This window comes from Heterocephalus glaber, unplaced genomic scaffold, assembly GCF_053883595.1.
Source record: "Heterocephalus glaber isolate CG9 unplaced genomic scaffold, H.glaber_assembly_v1.0 deba00001509, whole genome shotgun sequence".
In the NCBI taxonomy this organism is placed as follows: domain Eukaryota; kingdom Metazoa; phylum Chordata; class Mammalia; order Rodentia; family Bathyergidae; genus Heterocephalus; species Heterocephalus glaber.
Genome location: NW_028258325.1, coordinates 15,046,489 through 15,071,526, shown reverse-complemented (window position 1 = coordinate 15,071,526; position 25,038 = coordinate 15,046,489). Strand labels below are relative to the sequence as shown.

Here is a 25,038-nt window from a genome sequence, read left to right as displayed (position 1 = left end):
TGCATATCACTTTGGAGGGGCTATCAACTAGCCATGGGAGGGATCTGCATAGTTCTAGTTCTGCCAGGTGGTTAGGATTTAGGCCAATGATGACAGACCTATGGCAAGCAGGCTATCTGTATGACTAAAAGCTCCAAAACCTGCACCATCGCTGCTCTAGGCCAACCCTGAGAAGCTCAGCGAGCAGACCGCTGCTCTTACACATTCCAGTCTTTTTGACTGGGTTCAAACTTGTGACATTGTTGACACATCTCACTGTCAGGGGCAATGCTGTTCTCCCTGATCCTCCTGTAAAGCAGGCAACAGACTTCCTGATGCCCAGGCTACCAGCCACCCGGTTGTACCCGGCTCTCTGGGTCTAGGGGAGAGAGTGCCCTGCAATCACCAAGAGCTGCTTCTTGGTTACATAAGAGTTTTCTTCATGACCAAAGAGTTTGGCTTGTCTCTCTTCCGATCTTTAGGATACTGCTTTGTCAGAGGCACTTGTGTAATATAAAGATATGGAAAATGTATACACACTGTGGAGAACCCAAGTAATCGAAAACTGTTGTGCTTACTTGTTCAATCCAGTCCCCATCGTCCTTGGCCAATGGCCTTTTGAAAACACAAAGAACCTCCCTACCCTGAACAAGTAGGCAGGATTCAGCATGTTTTCTTCTCCAAAACGGTAGTAAAAGATGGACCACTAGCCACTCATTGGTGCTTTTCAGGAAGAGCTTGTGGATAGAGACAGACAAATGCGGTCCCTGGAGAAGCTGTAGGGATACTATGTTTCGAAGGTTAGTATTGATTTTGAAAATTCGAGTCCTTGGTCCAAAACTGAGTATAAAGTGAAAGTTATTGGAGAAAAGAGAAGAGAATGATCATGTGAGGTAGAACAGGGAAGCCAGGACAGGACAAGTGTGGCAGCAGGGGGGATGTGTTTTCTTGAGGACAGAGTAGCCAGGAAGGGCTTTCCTTGCAACTTACAGAGAACAGGAGTATGGGAATAGGGGGCTTTGCCTTCACAAAAGACACGCGCACACACATCCGGGTGTGTGTGTGTGTGTGTGTGTGTGTGTGTCTCTAAGAGAGTGTGGAGAAGGAAAGGAAAAGAGAGAGATGGAAAGAGAAAGGGATGCAGTGGGCAGAGCAGCAGGGGTCACACCCTCCCAGGGTTATAATGAACAATGCCTTTCCATGTGTTGGTTTCCAATGCCCATCAGAAGACTCACAGAGTTTTGAGGCTTTCCAATCCCTTGAACATCGTATGCCGAACGTTTTCCAAACGGTTACTGGTGAGAAGCATTTCATTCACTCCGGATGCTCCCTCAAATGCTCCCTCCTCAATATCCGTAATCTTATTGTTGCTAAAATTGCTAAATAAAAATAGTTGAAACAAAGATTATAAACAATTCCTCTCTCTAAAAGAGGCCACCACTAAAACAAGAGCCTTGATCATTTTCCTCTACTGAACAAAGTCTTCCACAATCTCCCAGTTTATTGCTGCGCAGCACAGCAGGAGCTTTGAGGAGACACCCATTCCCTGTTGCAAGAAACTAAGGGGACAGTAAATCAAGAGGGGATATTTGTGGCAAGAAATACCAGCCTGAGTCTTGCCAAGATGATCTGCAAGGGTTCCAGGGGACATAACATACTTGAGACCATGTAAAGGGTTGCGTAAAACTTCATGTCCTCTGTAAGATTTAATAAGGAATTTTAAAAAGAAATGTCCCCTATTAAAACTGTTGAATTAATTAATGAATAAAAGAGGTAATTGAATAGAGAGAATAGTCTCAAACGTGTTAGTGTTTACATAGCATCTGAGATGTGTTCAAATAGAGATTTGTTCCCAGTTAAACTTCTCAAGTAATATTGTGTTGAGACAAGCACTTTAACTCTGTTTTATATAAAATCAAATACTACAATGCTTGCCCAATACTACAATGCTTGCCCAAAGGGCAGGAATGTCCAGTATAGGCTCTTTCTGTTTCTTTTTCACTCTTCATTCCAGGAGCATAAGTGGCCTGTAAAGAAGATAAATTTTAAGTGTCTTTTATGCCTCTGAAAGCACCATTCCAAGTGCCTGTTCAATAAATATTTGCTGCATTACAAGTCATCTTAAAGCTAAAAAGAAAGTATATTTAGTAAACAGTGAAAAGGGAGGGCAATCAGAAATCAGAAAACATTTGGGGGTAACATATGATAGCGATGAAGTATACAGGAAGATGCAGTCCATTCTGTCACTGAGAGTCTGGGCAACCACAGGCCAGTTTCGTGTGAACACACAGAAGTCGTGGGAGAAAACGTCTCTTCTCCAACACTTCCTTTTGTGTGGAGGGGCTTCCTTGTCCTTACATGCTTGTCCTGTCTCGTCCCCCCTTCAGTCCTCCTCGCGGGTATAGAATACTAAGTGTGCTGAAATTGCTGAGCTTAAGAACTTATTTTAAAATATGAGTTGTGGACACGTATTAACACAGAAGAGCTATTGGGCCAGTTTACCAATCATTAATTTTGACTATCTTCTAATGAAAGTTTAATGAAGCAAAAAGTCAAAAAGTCAAATGTGTTGCAAGAGAAATAACAGCATGGTTTGGGGAATAGTAAAGGAAGTTACAAAACACTGCGGAACCCATTTTAATGTGCTTAGATTGCTGGGATCCTGCTGTGGTCATATCACAGACCAGCTGTCTGCATTCGAGTAAGATGCTAAGGCTTTGGTTTGCACTTTCTGAACACATGGAAACGTTCCTTTCGGAGATAATGCTGTATTCATATCACGGGTAGTCAGGGAATGGACTTTTCCCTGGATTATTTATATTTTCTAATTTCCAAAAGAAACTTAGATAAAACTTTAAAAGTACAGGGACAAACACAATAGAACACTAGAGAAATTTAAAAGATCACTGACAGGTGACTTACATCTTTCGTAATTGAGGAAGTTTCTTAAAGATTCCTGTGGCTTCCAACACTGTAAATTCATTATTATTGAGACGCCTGGGGAGAAAAGAAGGAACAGGAAGTTCCATTACCAAGAGTTACCAAGGACTGCATTTTATTTGACATACTGAATTGTAACACTGTTTAATGATAACTCTAAAACAAAATATAGTACAAATATCATAGAGGATTTAATGGAGAGTACTGATATTTTTCTGCATTTCCCTCAAATTTTAATTATCAAATAAAACATATTAAGAAGCACATGGTAAGGAAAATCAATAAGCAAAACCAGCTCCTATTCAGTAATCTCTCACATAAAGTTTCTCAAACTTTTTCTCACTATTTCTCATCCAAGAAACTTTTTTTGGACCAGGGCTTGAATTCAGGACCTCACACTTGCCAGGCAGGTGCTGTTCTGCTGAGCTACATCCTTGGCCCCAAGAAGTGTTTTTATACATTTTTTCCAAATTACTTGCTTAATAATGTTTTTATTTGGAGCTTTATTAAAATATAAATCATATACTATAAAGTTCATCCTTTTACAGTGTACAACTTAGAGGATTTTAGTGTATTCGTTAATTCGTGGAACCAGCTCTACTATCTAATTCCAGAATATTTTCATCACTCTCAAAAAGAAACTTCATAGTCATCACAAGTTACTTCCCTTGACACCCCCTACCCGTCACCCCAACCTAGCCCCGCCAACATACTCTGGCTTTGGCAACTAACTTAGTCATTGTTTTCCTACCCTGGGCACTTCATATAAATGGAGTCATATAAAATACGGCTTTGTGTTTCCACCTTTTTTCACTTTGTATGATGTTTTAATGTTTGTTAATGTTGTACAATGTATCAGTGCTTTATTATTTTTATGAATGAATAATTGTATGGACACACCACATTTATTTAGCTTTTTATTAGTTGTTGAACATTTTTATCTTTTTAACTATTATGAAAAATTCTGCTATGGACATTGACATACAGGTTTTTGTCTGGATGCATCTTTTCAGTTCTTCTGAATGTATACTTATGAGGAAATTGTTGGATCATATGGCAAATCTATGTTTAACTCTTAGAAGTATAGACAAACTGTTTCCCAAAAAGGCTATACCATTTTACATTCAATGTATGAGTATCCCAATTTCTCCTACTTATTATTGATTCTTTTTATTTTATAGGTATTTCACTATGTGTGTCTTGGTATCTCATTGTAGTTTTAATTTGCATTTTTCTAATGACTGTGTCAAAGGAAATTTTCATGTGTTTAGTGACCATTTGTATATCTCCTTGAAGAGCTGTGTATAACATACAGATAATTTGACTTCAAATAGGTAATTTATCGTTTACTGTGAAACTGTAAGAGTTTCTCACATATTTTGGATATAAATCTCTAATTAGATGCATAATTTGTAAATAGTTTCTTCTGAGCATTAATTTTATATTCATAATTAACAAAATATTAATTTTAAAAGATACAAAACATTTTGGAATCTAGATGAGTGATTAGTTTCAAATGTAATTTTTGACTGACAAACAAGCATATTTAAGGCATTATCATGCTGAGAGATGTCACTTGTTCTTTGTAATATTATTGGAAATAAATATAAATCCCCACATTATTGTTAAAAAACAGAGTTCAGGTCTTCTGCTGTGTGATCTCCGTGTAAAAGTCCTTCTAAAAGTCCTGCATTTATTAAATAGCTTCATGTGCAAAGAGGTACAAAAAAATCACTATAACCACAAAGGAGTTAGTTTCTATCCACTCTCTGAAAGTCAGAACTTTATTTTTAATTAATCAACTTCCTCAAAATTCTTTAAGTAGCAGACATGTGTATAGGCACGGTGGGAGGTTAAACCATAACACACATTCCCTGCGATCAAGGAGCTATAATCTAGTTGAAGACAGAAGGATTATACACACATAGAGAGACAAGCAACTCTGCAAAGCAATAAATGACAATTTTCAGATGGTGCCATACATATGATGTACAGAACATGAGATTTCACTAGATTTTCCTTGAATTTTTAGACTACTACCACATGAATCCTGCCTTCATAAATAAAGTTAATAAAGGCAAACCATATATGAGCACAGAATCCACAAAGAACCCACAAATAATTTTAGCACTCATACATGCGAGGTCCTATGTCAGACTTGTAAGTCTGAATCATCATATTCTGCCTTTGGCTTTCCCTGTTATGCTAACCATTGTTGAGGAAAAAAAAAACTATCTGTAGCATTTTTATACCTGATAATCCCTGAATTCTTCTACCTGTGAGTCAAGGAAAGAATAAAAAAGATAAAAAAGACTCCATGACTAGATTTATAATTAACTGGGATTCAAAATGGTGAGTCTCAAACTACTTTATTTGGTTGTTGTAAGTAAGGATTAAATACTTTAAAAATCTATTAAGTGCTTAGAAATGGATTTTGGAAAAACCCCCGCAATACATATGAATAAAATAATCACTATTATTATTAGCATTCTTAAGTGCCAAGTGAATTCTGAGTGTTAAATTGCATCTTCAGCTAGAACAATGGACTAAGATATCCTCTAATATAGTCTTACACAAAACAGAACTACATAAATGCACACTGTGCATTAGTTATAATTAACATGATTATTGAGAATAACAAAGGCAAGACAAAATTTCCTATGCATTGATGCTTTTATTCCCTCCGTTCCAATGAGAATTTTGAGGCAGGATGAACTTACAGCTCTGCAGTGTACTGGGGAATATGATCAGGGATTTTGTTGAGTTTTTGATTGGAGCAATCTACTGTGGTCCCTTCACAGCGGCATTTTTCAGGGCAAGCCAAATCTGCGAAGCAGTCTCCACTTAATTTTGATCGATAATCTTCTGCACCTATTGAGAATTCAAGCCAAAGAAAAAGGTACTGAGTCTAAAGATTAGCATGTTCACTAATTTGTCAGAAGGAAAAAGTAAGATAACTATAGATTATGCAGCAGGGAGACAACTTAGGGAATTTTTGTCAATGGATGTCAAGAGAGGGTTAAAAGAAAGGCTTGGAATTTCTGGAAAAAAGAGTGACCAGATTCACACAACAGGAAAACATGAATAAAGTTGAGCTTTTCACAGCTGTACTTTCTGCTGATCCAGTTCTGAGCCATTCTACCCTATTTCACAGCTAATCACACAATGGCTATTAATTCTTAAAGTTTATTTTTTTTCTGGGTCAAGAATTGAAAATGTATCCATAATCAACATATTCCTGTATATCATTATAAATTAGGGCTTTCAAGGCAAATAGATATACTCAAGTTTTTAAATTTTCTGTGGACTTTTATTATTCTCTCCCTCTCACATAATCTTCAGAAATGCCTAAAAAGCCCTCTTTTTTTCATTTTGATTTTATAAAGAGAGACAAGTTAATCCTGCCTTGAGCCTCAGCAGCTTGTCATGCTGTAGAAAGCTGCGTGACGTTCCATGGTGCTTGACGGAACCATGTTTTACTCATACCTCGCAACCACATGGTTAGATCAAGCACAACAGAAAATCTCGCTACATTATCACTACACCAACCACTAGGCCAAAGGGGAGGCCAAGAGGAAAGATGAAGGGAAGTAGGAGAAAAACTACAGACGTTCCGGAAATGTAACACTGTTTACATGACATGCACTCTTCCCGCAGAATGTTTAGGACCATAGTAAGTGTATTACTACCGAAGATTTCCTGGAAACACAAAAAGGGGCTCTACTGAAAGGTGCTTCCACCATTCCTCAGAACCGCAGAATGGAAACCACAGCTTTCGGAAGGACATCCAGGAAGAAGTTGAAGGTGAGCTACAAGGACAACAGAGAAGCTCAAAAGATCTGTGGTTTCTTCTTGAAAAATAGGTGCAAAGGATCAAGACTAGAAGAAGGTACATCGGGATTGAAAAGGGAGGACATTATGTTTCAGATCAGACACTTTTACTTACAGCCCAAATGGTGAATTCCTGCAAAAGTAAAGATCACCAAGAAGGAAAGAAAGAAAGAGTAATCCCAATTAAGATTAACAGACATATACACACATATCAAACTATGCTCCCTTTCTCGTTTCTTTATCATAGCAATTATAGGGGAACAGCATGGCATGAAGGGATTTGTCATGCTTTGTAAAATTCACAATAATTTTTCAAGCATGATAGCTTTAAAGGAAAAGAAATGGCATAAAAGAGGCACAGTACAAATTAAGTTCTTGTCGATTTCTTTAAAAACTGAACTCTCTGCAAGGCAGATTTTCTTTTGAATTATGACTGTAATATTTAGAATGTCACATAGAATGGTACTACACAAGTACACTTATAAAAGTGAATAAAAAAACAATCATGCAGATCCTCAAGGACTATCATTAGATCATTTGATTAATCCTTAAATTGTAGCTTACAATGCTTTTTAATGACCTTTCCAATTTATAAATAATGCCACTTAGTGAGAATGGGATCAAACTCTTATTTGAAGTTTGCAACGCCAAATATAACCATTAGATTATATTTGGCAATTAACGCCATAGTAATTATTGAGGATCTGTTTTACTGTGTCTTCAGATTTAGCCTGAAGTGAAATAAGGGTTCAGTGACAATGAAGTCTAAGTGACAGGTTCACTGAATATATTCAAATAATCTGCAGTCAATACTATGAAAACAATGTTGATTTATGATAGTTCATTAGATAGATCTAAATTTTAATTAAAATTTTGGAAATAAATAGGGTAAAGGAGGCCCTAAGCATCCTGCAGTGTCCTGCCTATTATTATTAATTTAAATAATGTAAATTGAATTATTAGGAATTGGAAGTTAATAATTTGTATCAGATATAAAGTGTATTTGTCAATATCTATTTTGGCTCCTATCTGCCAGTTAGAGGGGAAAGCTCTATTAGAATAATTATTAAAAGCCTGAGTTTTGCTCTATACTTGGTGAATTAAAAATATTGGTTTCTAAATTTTTGGTAAAGTGTATTTAAATACAATAGTTCGAATAATTTTGTCACTATTATATTAACTGTTACAATTTTAGGATTTAAATTATATTGATGTATTATTCTATGGGTGGTCTAGTGTTTATAATATAGCTTTTTTCAGTTAAGCAACAACTGTCAACTGACTTTCCACTTAATAATTGGTTCAGAACAATCAATTTTAAATGTTGCCAATTAAGGCACATCAGCTGTTCTTTTCAACATGTTGCTTGTTTTACTGGCAAATAAAATATATAAAATATTATTTAATCATTTGCACTCCTCAGAATGAGTAATATGACTAAATCCATTAAATGGTTAAAAGTATTTAGACTATATCTCAATAATGGCAAGCAACAAATATCTCCTTAATAGAGAGACCAGACTCAAAGTTCTTTGTAAGAAAATAAGTATAATTTTATACACTGAACGTTGTAGAAATAACTTATTTATAGTTCGTAAAATATAGTATAGTCTCGATTATACCCAGGAAATGGTGAATGCAGCCAATCGATAATTAACACTTATTTTTTATATAATGGCTTAAAACAATCAAAAGGCATTTTACACAATTTGCAGGCAAGGAAAAAAAATAAGTGAAGGAACATATTTTAAAGAGCTAGCTCTAGAATCATCAGTCATGAGAATGCTAAGATTGAAGTAATACAATATTGCAATCATTATATTTAGAAACATTTTACCCATCTGCCTAAATAATTCAAGGCATTTAGGGCTTATGCACTTTCTAATGCTTTCATCGTGGACATCAATAATCTTTTTTGTGGAGTTATACTCCAAGCGTGGATATGCAACATTGTAAAGTTATAAACAAATAAGGTTCAAGTGCATACAAACCAGCATGAAGCTGTTTTTGTATAAAACTAAGCAAAAGAAAAACATACACTTTTTAAATATAAAAAGCTTCAGAATTCTACTGCTGAAAATGATTTTGTGTGTTCACACTGATTTCATGTAGAATTAGCTCTTTGACAATAGAAAGGCCTCTGTCTTTAAAACTAGCTCAGTAAGCTAAATTTTAAAAACAGGCTGAAAGATCAGATATACAATGTAAGGAGGAAAAAAATGATTTCAGTAGAAAGCCATAGCTTCAAACATTTTAGCTACTGTGAGAAACTGTAGATAATGTGCCAAAGTGAAAGGGAGAGAAAAGAAGGTGGGAGTTTAATAATAAATATGTTCAACATCAGAAGCCGCATGCAAAGGTCGGGTTTTCAGGAAACAGCTACAAGTGATCTATGCATAAGTCAATCTATCTACAGAGTACCCACTGTACTTTCAAAAGCATGCACATCAGTTTTGGAATCTATTTCAGAAGGTGAGGAAAGGGTGTTTGCGGTTAGTCCTACCACCGAGCAAAACCTACCTGGAATGAAATACTGTTCTTTAGCTAAATAAAAAAAGAGAAAAAAATAGAAGATGCACCTGAATGTCAGCAAGCAGAGATATGAGCTATATTAGATTAAGAATGGACTAAAGTTACTACAGATAACTAAGTGAAAAATGTATATTCACAGCAGTGGCTGAAGTATAGTAATGTTCAATGAGTAATAAATGCATCCATAATAGTGGACAATAATCAGCTTGGATTGGATATTAGCTTTTTAGTACGAATTAACTACTGAATGTGAAATAGGCTTGGAATACTTAGGTCGAATATTACCAGAAACACAAAGAACACAGCCTATCATCAGAATACAGAAAAATTATAACAAAAGAAGTATATTTTAATAAAGTAAGCTTTTTATTTTATAATGATACATTGCACTTATATGTGGCTGTTTTAGACAAATGTAACATTACCAAAATGTGAAAAGATGGCCTTTTGAAAAAAAAATGGATCCTCTCTTTAACATTAAAGAATGCAAAATAACAAAGCACATTCAGTGACAGAGTAACCGACAGAAGGACTTCTCTCACACATCTCTCGCACATCAGAGCCTGAACAAACCATGTAACCACGTTTTTACTCATTTTCTGAAGAAATGAAAACATGGTTGACTATTTGAATCATCTGAAGTTGGCTAATGGAGAATAATATAACGAACATGGGTCTTAGCATATTTTAAAAGCATTTTGAGTTGGTTACAAGGCCCTCTGTTTAAACCTCATCAAAATAGTATAAAGTATCCAGGCATCTTTTTCACTTAGCCAATATCCTATTTCTTCTGCTGAATATAGTGTTACAAAATGTTACACACAGAAGTACTGCATGAGTTGTGTCTAAAAGTCTCAATTTTTTAAAAAAGTCTCATTTTTATTTTATTTTTTTCCTGAATAGGCCAAAGAGAAAGAAATATGATTGCACAATGCTTGGGAGTCAGCCACAGGGTTTGGGTAGGTCTCCCATAACCACTGTTTTTTGTCACAAAGGAAATGTCTCAGGAAAGAAGACATTACCTGAACAACGGAACTTCTTGCTTTTGATCTGTCCAATTCTTTTGTTTGCCAGGCGACGGGGGCTGGTACAGCGGGCACCGCTGGTCTCAATTGGGTTGGTATGGAGATAATCCGCCAGCCACTTGAGATGACAGTCACAGATAAAGGGGTTCTGGGCCAGATGCCTTTCAGAAACAGAATAATTTTACACATGACTTGCACTGGGTTCCACTCTTGCATTCAGGAAAAACATTGCTAATCAAGTTTGATCCAAATTGTATATACATACATCGTTTGAATGGCACGGAGAGGTGAGAAGGTTCCCTTGGCAATAGTCTGAAGCTTGTTGTCATACAAGGAGAGAAGGTTCAAGTTGTGGAGATCCTGAAAAGCATCTACCCGAAGGCAGTTTATCTTGTTGGCATTCAATAATCTGTTTGATCAAATAGTTGCAAAATTAAAGTGTAGCATCTCATTAACTCACCTGCAAGATTCTGTCCTTCTTGAGAAAACCCAATAAAAATGCATTTCGTTTAACCTCAACACTAACATTTGAACTTTAGTAATAGTTTAGGATGTACAGGTTGTAGATTTGCAGCTTATAGGAGAAAGCAAAAGTCACATAGTCAAGTGAAACTAAACTAAACCTGGTGGTACTTAGACATGAATTGAACAAAATATTAGACATACCCTCAGAATGGCGTAGAGGTAGAACACCAGATGGGACTCAGCCTCTGTTGTCAAAGGCACCATAAAAAGTCTTACTAGTCCCTCATGTTGCTCTTTGATATAGTTCAGTCTGTTTTTAACATAGCAGCTAGAATGATCCATCCTACATCAAATCACATCACTCCTCTCTTAGCCACATAAAAAGCTCCCCATTGGCTGAGTGTAGAAGCCTAAGTCATCACCAAACCCTGTAACATCCACTAGGAATCTAAAGCCACTCCTGGGAGTTCTGCGGCATCTCCGTTCTCTCCCCCTGGCTGCTCTGCCCCATCTGCATTGATCGAATTGCTGCTTTTGCAATGCACTAGACTCTCTCTTCCTCTACCTGGCACGATCAGGTCAGCCCCAGTTCTGGCTGGTGAGTCCACTGCTTCCTGCCAGTCTGACTCAATCATCCTTCTTGCCAGCCTAGCCTGAGCACTCTCTGTCATATACGTAGTTTGTCTTTTCCCCCTTCCAGCCTCCAGAATTAAGAATTCCCTTCATTTAATCCAATTTTTTTCTATTTTTAAATGCATATTTCTTTTGGTTATATATAATTTACTTATTTATTATGTCATTACTGTCACTTATATATCCCCTCCTCCTAGGATGTCATGGACCTTTGTCTATTTTGTTCCCTGATATTTTCCAGATATGGTAATACATAATATATACTAGGTGCTCAATCAATATTTTCTGTTGCATGAACACTTGATGAATCTTCGGCATAGTGACATAAATTGTTGCATTAAAAGTTCTAGTCCTGCATTATAGATTACATTTAAAGCAGTACTCTACACATTAGTTTTTGCTAATATATCAATATTCTGTGGAACTGTGGGCTTTTGTAGGGATGGAACATGAGCAAGGTGGAATTGTAAGTAAGGTCGATCTACATACAGACTCCCATGTTCCATTAACATATCTGGTACATTAACCACAGTTCAGTGTGTGTGGAGCAAAAGAAGGTGGTCTTTTCAGTGCTAAGGGTAAACAGGGCAGTGATAGTCAGAGCACCTGGGCACAACTGTGTGGAGCATTCTAGGTAACCATGGAAGAACAGCAGAGGGGCCCCTGATAGGCATATGTGGATAGGGAATCACACTACATCAATTATGTATAACGAAATCTGTCATATGAGCAGAATCTATCAAATCAGAAGCAATATTTGATAACTTCATTGCAAAAAGCTCAAAAAAATTAAAACCCAAATAGGTTATTAGTTCACAAAATCAGTATTTGTCATCATTCACTGATCTATTATATATTTAATGGATGATGTAGTATTAAGACAGTAGAAAATGAGGAAGGTGAATGGAGTGAAGAGTATTACATTCAGTAAAATTCAATACTGTCTTGTTAGCATTTGGCTTTATTTGTGTATGCATGTATATTATGCATGTATATGTGTAAACTGTGCTATAGCATATAATTCTGCACAAAATAGTTGAAGATATGGATAATAGGACATAATTATGTACATAAATTTGTCAAGTAAAGAACAAGATTCTACACTTGCAAATACTGTGCAACTGGGAATAAATGTTTATCAAATAAATACCAACAAATAAATACTTCCCCAAGAGAAAGCAACATTCTAAAATTAAGAAATTTAAGGAAGACTGACTGTGAGTTAGGAGAGAGAGAAAATCACATCATATCTATATTTGTGTCCAAAGCGTCCAGGCCAGGGTCTACCCCAGGTAAAGTTACTCTGTATATGATGTTTCGAACAGAATTTGCTGACCCTAGAATTTTATGTCTTAATTTTCTTTTTCCAAATATAATTTTCATATGGTCAGGCATTCACACACATAGGGTCAAATTTGGCTTTTATAAATAGTGCGTATAGTGAATTCTTTCAAGACCAGTGAGTAGTAACTACTGTTTAAGCAGAGTGGTCTTTAAGGATAGGACACAACCAAAGAATTCATTGATAGTTTGGTAAAGATTAGTTTGAAGACTCTGGTATAAATGGCCTACTGCACACCATGAATTTGTTTGGAGACATCAGTCCAACACTTTTGCTCCTGTAAATTCTTTGGATAAAGTTTGACACATATATTGATTAACACATATCTTTCCTGTCCAACCACTGGTTACATAAAAATAGATACATTTTTCCAAACAAGATTATGTAAGCTTTCAGTGACAGAACAACCAGAATTCAAGTATTTCTGACACTATAAAGCAAAGGCTGTGGGGAAATTCCAAAGAGTTGTGTCTTCAATAAATATTCATCATCAAGTTAGCACCACTAGACTAATCTTTTCCATTTCATTAAGCTATATCATTCTGGATCCACTTTTTCTGGTGCTGCCACGGAAGTTGGAGATGGTAAACTAACAAAATATAATATAAAGCTCAACAGATTCAAAACATTCAAGTACTTACAATAGCTGTAAGGAAAACAGTCCTTCAAATAAATTTTTTGGTAGTTCTGTGATTTTATTTCCATAGAGGACACTGAAAAAAAGTTTTAAATGAAAAAAATCAGACACCAAACATGCATAACAAACTCATTTAATATCTATGTATTCAAGCATATGGGAGGGTAGCAGGCATTCAATCCATCATAAAAGTTACAGCTGAATGAAAAGCTTTATTTGAAATTGTTTTTACTTGATTACAGATCATATGTATGTTTATAAAATTTGGAAAACAAAAAAATGAAGAATGATTAACAAAATCTAATTCATGGTTTAATTGCCCTTTCGTATATTTATCATTAAATTGTATTTTGTGTACATGCACACACAAATGTACAAATAATCTGTATTTAATGAGGTCACAGGATGTCTAATAAATAACAATAGAAGTAGAATTTTGCTCATTAAAGGAGTAATCTTTGGGCTCCTAATATTGGTAAATTGTATTTTGTGCACATGCACACACAAATGTACACACAATCCGTTATTTAATGAGGTCACAGGATGTCTAATAAATAACAATAGAAGTAGAATCTTGCTCATTAACGGGGTAATCTTTGGGCTCCTAGTGTTCATTTGAAATTGTTTTTACTTAATTACAGATCATATGTATGTTTATAAAATTTGGAAAAACAAAAAAGTGAAGAAAGGTTAACAAAATCTAATTCATGGTTTAATTGCCCTTTCGTATAAATATTTATCATTAAATTGTATTTTGTGCACGTGCACACACAAATGTACACACAATCCATATTTAATGAGGTCACGGGATATCTAATAAATAACAATAGAAGTAGAATCTTGCTCATTAAAGGGGTAATCTTTGGGCTGCTAATATTGGTAAACACTGGAAGGTACTCATTGTAAAAATAAGGCTTTTCTTTGTAAACATACAATGTATATGCTTTCATAGTAGAAGACCGGTGAAGATAGTAACAAGGAATACGAATTTAGGGAATCTTTGAAATATACAGTCCAAAAAAATATGAACCAGAATGAATTGTCATGATACCCACATTCAATCAGACACTAAGAGTTGCCAGTAAGTAAAAAGATCACTACTGAATCACCTAATTACACCTGGTGCCTAGGGTCCTAGCATAATATTGAGGTTTTAATATTGACTTGGCAAATGAAATGATTAAATTAGCAGAGAAATAAATTGAGAATTAAATTAGCACAAAACATGAAAAAGTAAATGGATGGAAATTGGTGACACAGGAGGGGAGCTATTAACATTAGTTCCATAATAATGCCTATTTAAGTTTGCTCCCCACCCCCCAAACAGAACTATCTGTAGAAAAAGACACAAATTATAAGTGGATAGAATGCTTTAGAAACATATGTAAAAGTCATACAGTATATTTACATAATCTTAACTTAGTAGTTGTACACTTAGGAGATCGATTTAAGAAACTAATCAGACAAAAAATCAGTATTTTATGTACATAATGTTAAACATGGTGTAAGTTTTTTTTTTTTTTTGGTACCAGGGATCCAACTCAGGACCTCGTGCTTGCCAGACAGGCAAGGTGCCAGTGAGCTAATTTCTCGGCCCAACATGGCGTAAGTTTTAGCAGTGAAAAATTAACACATAAAATACTACCAAATTCTAAAATAGGGATTTGTTAAATACATATTTTACCTTGTCAAAAAGTAAAGTGTGAAGGATATTTCATGACAGGAAAGTGCTTATGATATAATGTTAGGTGGAATATTTTAGAAAACAAAGTACTGTACATCACTGCATTTATTATACTTGCTTGGAAAATAAATATACATACACAGAAAAAATTAGAAAGTGCTTTGCCATGTAGAGGTGCTTCGAACTTTCATCTACACATTTTTCTGTTTTTATAATCATCTACAATTAACATATTACTTTCAAGAATCAGACAGATATTCTTTTGGAAAAGAAAAAAATAGATATCCTGATACATAAAAGAAAAAAGCTGAAATAAAAACCTAAATAATTAATACATTCGAGAGCAGTAGATGAATTCTGTTTGAAAAGGAAGAAAATCACAAAATAAAAGACAGAGTGAGGGAAATGCTGTTTCCCTTTTAAGATGTCAGTGAGAGGGAGAATACATTACAAAATATGAAGAAAACTCTCTAGGAAATAAATAAAGCTGGGTGTTACATAGTGTAAAGAGACAGTCCATTTGTTCAGATTCCAATGTTACAGCTATACAGTACCACATAAAATTTCATTTGTATGGAATATAGTTTTTTTTTTAGAAAGGTAAATTCATTAGAGAAGAAACAATTTAAAAGCATCAAAGAACAAAAGGGAGAATTCTATCTTGTCAGGGACAAGGTGAAAAGGAGACTAAGAAAGGGTAAAGCATGAGTAAATGTATGTTTTGAGGTTAAGAATAAATAAGAGAGTAGAGGGCAGTAGGACATACAGATAAACAGATTTAATATGCCACCAGTTTGGGACATTCAATGCAATGTTATTGAAGTAATTCCTTTAACAGCAGATGCTTGTACTTGTATGTGCCAGCCACTTGGCTAGGTTTCAATTGTGATGCCCAAGTAAGTCGAATCCAAATACAATTTCTGGATGTGCATCTTTTGCCCAGGCCCCAGGCATTAACATGACTGATTTACATAAGGTGTGGGTGGCTTCAAAGAGCAATTTAACAGAGTAACTGAACACTAGAGATGTTTCATATGGGAATCTGTTGAGATTTAAAAACAAAACCAGAAGCATATAAATGTGGGAAACTCAAAGAAATCAAAGGGTGACTAGTACGTTTTTCAGTTGAGACTTTTGATTCAAAGATTGGCTGAAATAGCTAGAAAGGAGGAGTGGATAAGAGGAGTGTCATATTTCTGTTTTAAAATAAGTTTTTGCAAAAACAAATCATTCTGTTTTCTTAAAGATTATGTTCAGAATAATAAATATTTATTTCTAATGAGCCACGATGTATAAATGGTGAAAAATTGAGGAACTTATCCAGGGAGGCAAAAAATATAATTTATCAGTTTATCTGGTATAGGGATTATCAACCATAGAATATTATAATAAAGAAATACTAAATGTGATAGGATTGAGATTTCCTTACAGAAAAAGTATAGCAACACTAGGTCAGGGTATTTTTTTAAAACATCAATGACATCAGAATGGTAGCAAGAAAAATGAGTCAAATATACCAAAAATCTAAAGAGTAGGACAGAGAAGATGGACAACAGTCAAAGAAATGGAGTCAAAATATATAAAAATGAGATAAAGATGTATCATCGCATAATGATATAACATTCATGAAAGCCAATGAGATTTTGTGCTATAATTTTAAGGAAAGAAAATTTTAAAAGAAATTGTAAAATACAAATTTGTTCAGCTGGAATGGAAACAGTCCAGCAAGGATTTAGATGATATTATCCAACTACGAATAATACAGTACATTGGGTAGCTTTTCTAGTTTTCATATACATGGCTTATATTCAGAATACTACACATAAGCTACAATTAATGCTATAGAGAATTTTTTGCAATCTTTTGGAAAAACGGGAAATCTCAAGGCTGCTGTAGTATTTGCTACTAGAAGGAAGGATAAGAATGTAATGCCAATTTAAACTCTGTGAGTGTCAACATTAGGACAGAAGGGGACAGCAACTTAAGGAGGCCAGGCGGCATTCTCCTGTTTTTTGGGAAAGCTGGCAGAAGACAGAACTCCAAAAGAAGGGAAAATTGTTCAACACAGAAACCTGTAAAGTGGTCATCATGAAAAGGTACTACTGACTGACTCTCTTATTGAAATAAATATACTATGGGAATAAATGTAAAATAATCTTACGTATATGTGAGAATTATAACATTAAGCAATTGTTAACCAAGCACAAGTAAAGGGAAAGGTGACCACAAAATGATGACACTAATTTTACTTTAAAGGAGATTCCAGGAGTAAAATGCAAGATTCTGTGCATAAAAGTTCACACTAGTAAAGGAAAAGAACGTAGGAGATGTAAATATAGCCATCTAGTCCTACACTACAGACCTCTGTAGAATCTGGCAGCTAGCTTATGAAGAGAGGAAATCAGAATTTATAAATGAGCTGCGCTAGTTTCCAAGAGGTTAAAAAGGAAAATGTGAAAAGACAAAAAACATGCTGAGGACACTGGACATAAAAAATTTCTAGGATAATTAAAATCCAGAAATCTAGAAATTGATATGTATGCGGAGAAGAATCTCCCATGGCCATTCCTATCCTCTCTTGTTGTTTACTCAGTATTTCAGCAAAGCCAGAAGAGGAGTGATGTGATCACCATTTTACAGATGGGAAAACATAGGCTCAGCGGCACTCATACCTAGCTTAACCGTGTTCCCCAGGCTCAGGGGAAGCCAGAAGACAAGTCCCCTAGCATCTGAAGGTTATCAGATCAGCACTGTCCTATACCGTTACAATACTTTTTACATTGTTAATATAAAGGGAAGTTTCCAACTTACAAAATAATAAAAGTTGATTATAGACAATGCTAAGTATGCTGAATTCTTAAACACTAAATATTATAAAAACTTTGTTATTGCCACAGCAACAGAAACAAAACACCCTGAGGATAAAATGGTCCAACATTCATACATGCTGAAAGATATTTTGTTATTGTTTTTATCGTATTACTCTATTCTACATCATGTTACTGTATAACGTATTTATATACAATATAATTGTAAAATGTAGTAAAATAAATGTTAGTTAATGGCAATGAATAAATGTTAATGCTTTTATTTAATGGGAGAGGCTTTAAACAGTATTGGAGAATAAAATCCAGTTTTCTCTGAGATACTATTTTTGGAATTAAATAACAATTTAAAATTTGTTTTTGAGGTGCTGTAGAAGTATTTGGCACCATAGCATTTTAAATATCTTCCCTTCTATAACAAATACCTTGATTACATTAATCTGGCTGTATATGGTTCCACAAAGGCATAGTACTAAAATATGAGGTGTAGGATAAACTTGTATCAGCAGAATCTTGCTTTATTTATAAAACAAGAATATTGCCTACTTGCATGACTCTTGCAATAATCTCCATTCTCCAAGTCACTCTGCTCTGTTGTAGGAAATACAAACTGCTGGATCTCTGTCACCATGTCCAACATGATTCATCTTAGCAGTCTTAGCTTGCGATGAACTTTGTCCCATCCCCCTCCAGATGGCATCCTAGACTCTGCTGTTAGCAACAACTGCAATTTGTCACTGTTGCAGTTTCAAGCATTTCCTTCTCTCCAGTCATACTGTACTTTTTTTTCTTGCTCAGTTTTGAGCATACTCCTGCCTCAGAGTCTTAGTGTTTAGCTGCTCTTCTGCCTTGCATGTTCTTCCTGCAGATATCTGTACTTTTCTATACTCTTCTACAAGGTGCTCCTGCAGTCTGAATCTTCAAATCTTTGTTCAAATCACCTTCTTGGAAGGTCGGGCACCTTTTTCAAAATTTCAGCTTCTCCCTTTACATAGCATCCCTTGTCCCGCCACTACTACCTTAATTCACGGCACTTTCCAGCATCAGACACAGTATGCATTTTGTCAATATATTTAGTCTTTTATAGGTCTCTTCCATTAGGGAAGGGTTTTTCCAAAGATATTTTTAGCTTCTCCATTCTCCAGAGGCTAGAATGGAGCCTGTCATAAAATCAGGGTTGTACATATAATTTCTGTTGTACATATAATGCAGTTTAATGAAAAAAGAGTTACTGTAAACACGTGAAGTTATGCATTTTATGGAGAGTTCAATAAATTAATCTTTGGAAGGCTAACTCAAACTGTAAATATAATAAAAAAGGATATAAATTAGAACACGAATACTTTCTTGAAGATAGCACAATTACTTGATTTTCTTCAAGTCTGCTTTGAAGCCTCACAGAATATTATATGTAAGTATTGTATTACACCTCTGGAAAACGGCTGTGACTCTTCCATATACTGCTATGATCTGAACTGGTAATACCGTACTTAGCTTGACTACAATTCAGCTTCACAAGTAAAGATGATGCCTGTCTACAGCTTTCCTGTAGGTTTCCAAAGCACTGTGTGCCTGAGCTACTTTCCTCACACAGACTCCAGGCCGCAAGCACACCCTTTACTGGAGCTGTCATTTCTCTTGCTCTTTCCTGTAACACTATCGTATTTATGTTTACTATTGCATAATAATTTATAATGTAATCATTTAAAATAACATTTATTAATATGATTTATTGAGAGAAATGATACATTATTACTGGTTGTTTTGTTTATTATTTACTTTATTATTTCTTTTTTCTTTTAATTCTCACACCCCCCCCAAATGTCAATGATAATATTAAGGCAATAAAAATTAATGGTAAACTCGTCAAGGAAACAGATTTAAATAACAAGTCTTCATTGATTTTTCTCCTTCTTGACACTGTAAAGGTTGTCTCTGACAACAGACACTTTAAGGTTTAGGAACTGGTGGAATGATTTGACTTTGTTCTGATCTTCCGCAAGTCTGGAAAGTTGTCCGTGGATAGTGTACTGTCCAGGAAAGTACATATTTTACTCCTGTCAATTTGTGCGACTGAACTGAGTTTTATCTTTGTTCTTTAGCACTCCCATAGTTCTTCTGGGGAGTAATACATAACCACACAGAGCCAAAAACTGTTCCTCTGCTTCTGCGCTTGCTCTAGCCAAAAACCAGAAAAACAAATAAACATGAACCCAAACTTTTACTAGAGGTCAAATGATAGTCTTCCATTTTGTTTCTTCAAAGAAAATTGTAGTTTTATAAGAAGAGCAGCACAGCAACCCACTGCTGTCTAGTTCTTCCTTTGGTCAGAGGGGGAGGAAAGTGTTCCACCAGCTCTAAGTGTTCACCCGGGTATGCACATGTGTGCCCTAGTGTTCTCCCCCCGGAGTACCCCTGCCTTCTGAAATCCAAGACATCAACAGCCAGCCCTTTACATCAGTGCAAACTCTTCTCTAAGCACGAACTTATAACCAAAAAAGTATGCTTGCCTTCACTTTAAACGTAGATATAAAGGTTATTTTACTTGATGGAATTTGAAAAGTTTTTACAAGTTGAAGGAATGGCAACCTTTACAAATTCCTTTTAGACTGTCTTTAATTTACACAGCTATCTCCCTCAAAGTCCTTTTGACATTAACAAGCTGTCTTCCTTTGTTATCTGTTCTTTCAGAGATCAGAGCTGGTTATTTCAGGGAAATCGTAAGGAAATGAAGCAAGGGGTAGACAGCAGCTCTCAAAGGTGATCCTCACTGGTTCTCAGCAAGACTTTGCCAGGATCATCCTCAAAGACACTGACAATGACCCCAGAGACCCAAGCTACAGGTTTACAGGTCAAAACTACAAGTTCCCAGAGCCCTGAAATAAATATTTTCCCTTATTTCAGACAGAAAACAAACATCAGAAAGAAGATCATATGGTTGATTTCTAAACAGTGAAGTTATCACACCATAAAATATCTACCCCTAAAAATTGGCAAATTTTAGTGACAGGCAGTAGTTCTCCATAAAAATGATGAAACTCATGAATGATTAACAATAATTGATATTAATATAGCATGATTCATCCTAAAAGCCTAAATGAGTATTTTCCTTAAGTTTACATTTTATAAGCACAGCTCACTCTTTGCTATGGATTCTGTTTTCCTCAGTGAAACCGTGAGTACTTACAGTGAATTCAGAGAGCGGAGACCTTGGAAAGCATCAGGTGCCAGCTCAGAGATCTGATTATTGCTCAGGTCACTAAGATTAAATTAAATAGAAGGTCAGTGAGATTTGCTGAAGGAGAGGGCTACTTATGGCTTGTATAAGTTTGGTTTTTGTGCCTCTCAGGGCGTGTGTACACTTTGCAACAGAAAACATTGAAAGAATTCTAAATTTAAACGCAAATCACAGTTTTTAAATCAGCCATTGGCTCTTTGCTTATTATAAGCAATGCTAAAAATAGGACTATATTGACAATAGAATGTCTTACGAATTTGCATAATATGATGAGAGCACACATTTGCACTTATGTGAATTGACACATCAAATCATGGAGAACTTTAAAAGATACATGGGTTAGCTACAAGATTAAAATATTATTATAGAATTAGCACGCAGAGAGTCACATCACTTAATTTTGAAGCTGTCAAACTCAAATACTCAGTTTCCCTTGCATGGTCATGACCTGCATAGTTTTAAAAATTACGCATATTCTAGAATATTGTGCACTCACATTCTTCTAAGCTTTTTATATGGTGAGAAAGCTCCAGGAGGAATGACCTTGATTGAGTTCTGTTCCAAACGTCTGCAAAGAAAATAATTCAATTTTTAAACAGAAACACAAGCTCTTGGATATGTTTGACTGAACTTCAGAATTCATGAGAATAAGTAAACTTAGCATTCTTCATGGGGGGTATTTTCTTTTTCCTCAAAAGTAACTATTAAAAATTAATTATGCCTTCTCCTAAATGTGGGGCAGAACTAGAATTAAGTACAAGGCTATTATAAAAATGATAAAAATGTTCAGATATTTTAGCATCATGGGTCCATCAATATATACGACTGTACTTTATATAAAAGACAAAATGTTTCTTGAAACCATATTGGGAGTAAAGTTTAATAACAAATATAAATAAGAGAACCATACAGTGACATTAAATTTAGATGTATGTTTTAGAGACAACCTTAACCCTTTTCTCACAGAAAATTATTGTTGAATTTATAAACCCTTTTTTCCTCTACAGGAAGTATATTAAAGGCTGAAAAATTACCACACTCACAAAATTAATTTTGAAGCCACTTGTGTGGCAAAATCTTCAATACTAAATCTGTAAACTCAAGATATTTTCAGTAAGACAGTTCAGGCTCTGTTGACTCATTATGTATATCATAGCCGCAAAGTGCATTCAAACACAACTGAAATATTTCAATGATATACTAAGAATCCCAGAGTTGAAGATATCTTTCTGACAAGAATTTACACAACTAGTTAGGAAAGACATGAAGTAGATTTTCTTGTCACCTGGTACATATTTTCCTTCATCACAAAACGTTGCCTCTCAAATTCAATCATCTCTATATACGTAGTGTTCTCCATTCTCCTCGCCTTTTCTGTTCTCTGTGTTCCAGAGAGGTGACTCCAGCGAACCACCTAACCCAGCTCACTTGCCAACTGACATTTGTGAATCTGGCCAGTGAGGGACCCTGGGGAAAGACTGAGGGGTGGGAGCAAAAGAGGAGGCAGGGTCATTTCTCTGTGCCCCTCTCTCAGAGGGTGTCCTCAGCACTCACCTCATCTTTGTCTTAATCTCAGCTACTGGGAGGACCACCTCTAGCTTGTGTAACATTACCTTCTGCTGTGGTCTCTGAAACATTGGAGCTGTCAGGAATTGTTTTCTGTGTCTCATTCCTACAACTGTTTAACCCATTCTCCATATTAAATTCTTTTACCGAACTACGAGGCGGAAGCGGCATTTGCCTGCTTAAATTAAAATCTATATAATTATATAGACATAAACAAACATATATGTGTATATATGCACGAATACACGTACATATGTGTGCATATATGTGTATGTGCATTTATATGACTATAAATATACATGTGTATGAGTGGCATATATAAGTGCATTTTGTATTTATGTGTGTATATTTCCTGCTAAAACATTGTTGGCTCCTAAATGGCAGATCCAACTCAGAAGACAGGAAACAAATCACGAAAAAAATAGTGACATGGCATTTGCATTACTTATCCAGGTCTTAAAACAGAGGACTTCTTAAAGAACCTCTAAATATAGCAAAGAGTGTTTAAATCATTTCACTACTATGTCATTGATTAGTATGTTTTGAATTGATGGGTTAGAGAAAGCTTTTTTGCTTCGATCCATTCTCATATTGAAAATTTAAGATGTTTAAAATATAATCAATGAAAATACAAACAAGATAAGCTATATTTGGAATACTGTTGACCTAGAATTTCTTTGAATTTAGAATAGAATCTCATATTAATGTCTTAATGATTTGTTCACTCTTAACACAGAACTCCAATAAGGAAAAATTAACCATTCTTAGTAACTTATAGATCTCTTCTAACAGTAATGCAAAATTTCTTCATAAAACTGTTTCATAAATATCATTTTGAATCCTTGAAAAATAATATAAAAAGCCAACAATTATCATTCATTCATTAACAGTAAAATACTTAATTTCTACTTTGTGCAAATTATATTATATGGTTGGAATTTTGATATTCCCTGAAAATTTTAAAGTTTATTCATTATTTTAAAATCTTGAAGCCTATAATAGTTACAATGATCATTAAGAACTCTAGTGGCACTTAAATATATGTTGGTATGATAATTTATGTTTAATCTACAATTAATTTCATGGATAAATATCCCTATCAAAGCAAACAAAACACAAAGATAAAAATAAGGCCATAATTTTTAGAAAATGCATACTCAAAATTATAAAACAGGAATTCCTGATACAATAGTATTAGATTTTATGTAATAGTTTAAAATAGTACAATGATGCTGCATTTATTATTCATTATTGTGATGTACTTGACTTAATATTCACATTGCAAACAGCTTCACTTACAATGCATAAAACAGCTAAATGATGACATGTACCATGGATCTGCCTGCTTTTCTTCATTTATATATATATTTTCAATCCTGTTTGAAAGCATTTGAAAGAGACCTTATATTGCTATTTACACTGACTTAGCAGCTAATTGGTTTTTTTATTACGCTGTCTTAGCAGTCCATTAAGGCAACACCTAATTGCATCCTTCATTCAAAGAGCCAGATTTTCAAGCAGGAAAATATACTACTACTGAGAGACGTCCAAAAAAAAAAATCTCAAAATGTCTGTTGTCTTTTTGTTTTTTAATGAACAGTTAACATGCATTTTCTGCAAACTTTTAGAAATTTAGGATGAAGTGTTTTTCTCTTCTCTTTTTTTTTCTTTTGGTATGGGGGGGATCGAACTCAGGACCTTGTGCCTTGCAAGGCAGGCGCAGGGCCACTAAGCTAAATCCCTGGCCTGAAGTGTTTTTCTTTCTCACTACAAAAACTTTAGAATGCACTGGGTAGATTACAAACAACACTCATCTGAAATGTTGTCTTTTTACTAAAACAAGGGGGAAAGTGTTTAAGCCAATGCACAAAAATGTAAGAGTTTTTAGGTAATGTTAGAGTTCTCAGATAATGGTAAAAAAAGAAAATTTACATTTTCTAGCTCTGTTATCTTCTAATCTTCTGTTTTAATAGCATAGAATCTGCTGAATTTTTTAGAGCACAAATTTGAATCCATTGTTCCATGAAGAATCTAATTAAAAACATTCCAGAGTTACTAAAAGGGAGAGTGTAATGGCTAAGATATATTTCCATGATGGGGCTAAAATCCACTATAATTAAGAGACTTCCAAAAGCCAATCATTAGGAGAAAATGCAATATTTTGATTCTAAAAGAAAAAAAAATATTTTGAAAAATGAATAGTGGAGGAAATCGTATACATTGCATACTCTAATGAAGATTTTTTCCATGTAAATGTGACCAAAACCTTTATCTTCTCAGGATTCATTTGGTCAAATCCAGAATATGTTACCACTTTGAGTATATATGTGTGTACACAAAT

At 34.9% G+C, this 25,038-nt stretch overlaps 1 protein-coding gene across 4 annotated transcripts in view; it reads right to left on the bottom strand.

The window, feature by feature from the left end:
• The window catches only part of Slit2 (slit guidance ligand 2), a 342,324-nt gene that overhangs the window by 70,380 nt on the left and 246,906 nt on the right, over nucleotides 1-25,038 (bottom strand). For 2 of the 4 annotated variants that reach the window (XM_087187403.1, XM_004847219.3), the window contains exons 10-18: nucleotides 21,628-21,699; nucleotides 21,081-21,152; nucleotides 13,389-13,460; nucleotides 10,573-10,716; nucleotides 10,305-10,468; nucleotides 9,271-9,294; nucleotides 5,640-5,790; nucleotides 2,902-2,976; nucleotides 1,215-1,358 (exon numbers count right to left, since the gene is read on the bottom strand). In XM_087187403.1, coding sequence (XP_087043529.1) covers nucleotides 1,215-1,358; nucleotides 2,902-2,976; nucleotides 5,640-5,790; nucleotides 9,271-9,294; nucleotides 10,305-10,468; nucleotides 10,573-10,716; nucleotides 13,389-13,460; nucleotides 21,081-21,152; nucleotides 21,628-21,699 — 918 coding nt within the window. The remainder of the gene's footprint in view (nucleotides 1-1,214; nucleotides 1,359-2,901; nucleotides 2,977-5,639; nucleotides 5,791-9,270; nucleotides 9,295-10,304; nucleotides 10,469-10,572; nucleotides 10,717-13,388; nucleotides 13,461-21,080; nucleotides 21,153-21,627; nucleotides 21,700-25,038) is intronic. The other 2 variants (XM_087187404.1, XM_004847222.3) reach the window with 1 other exon arrangement.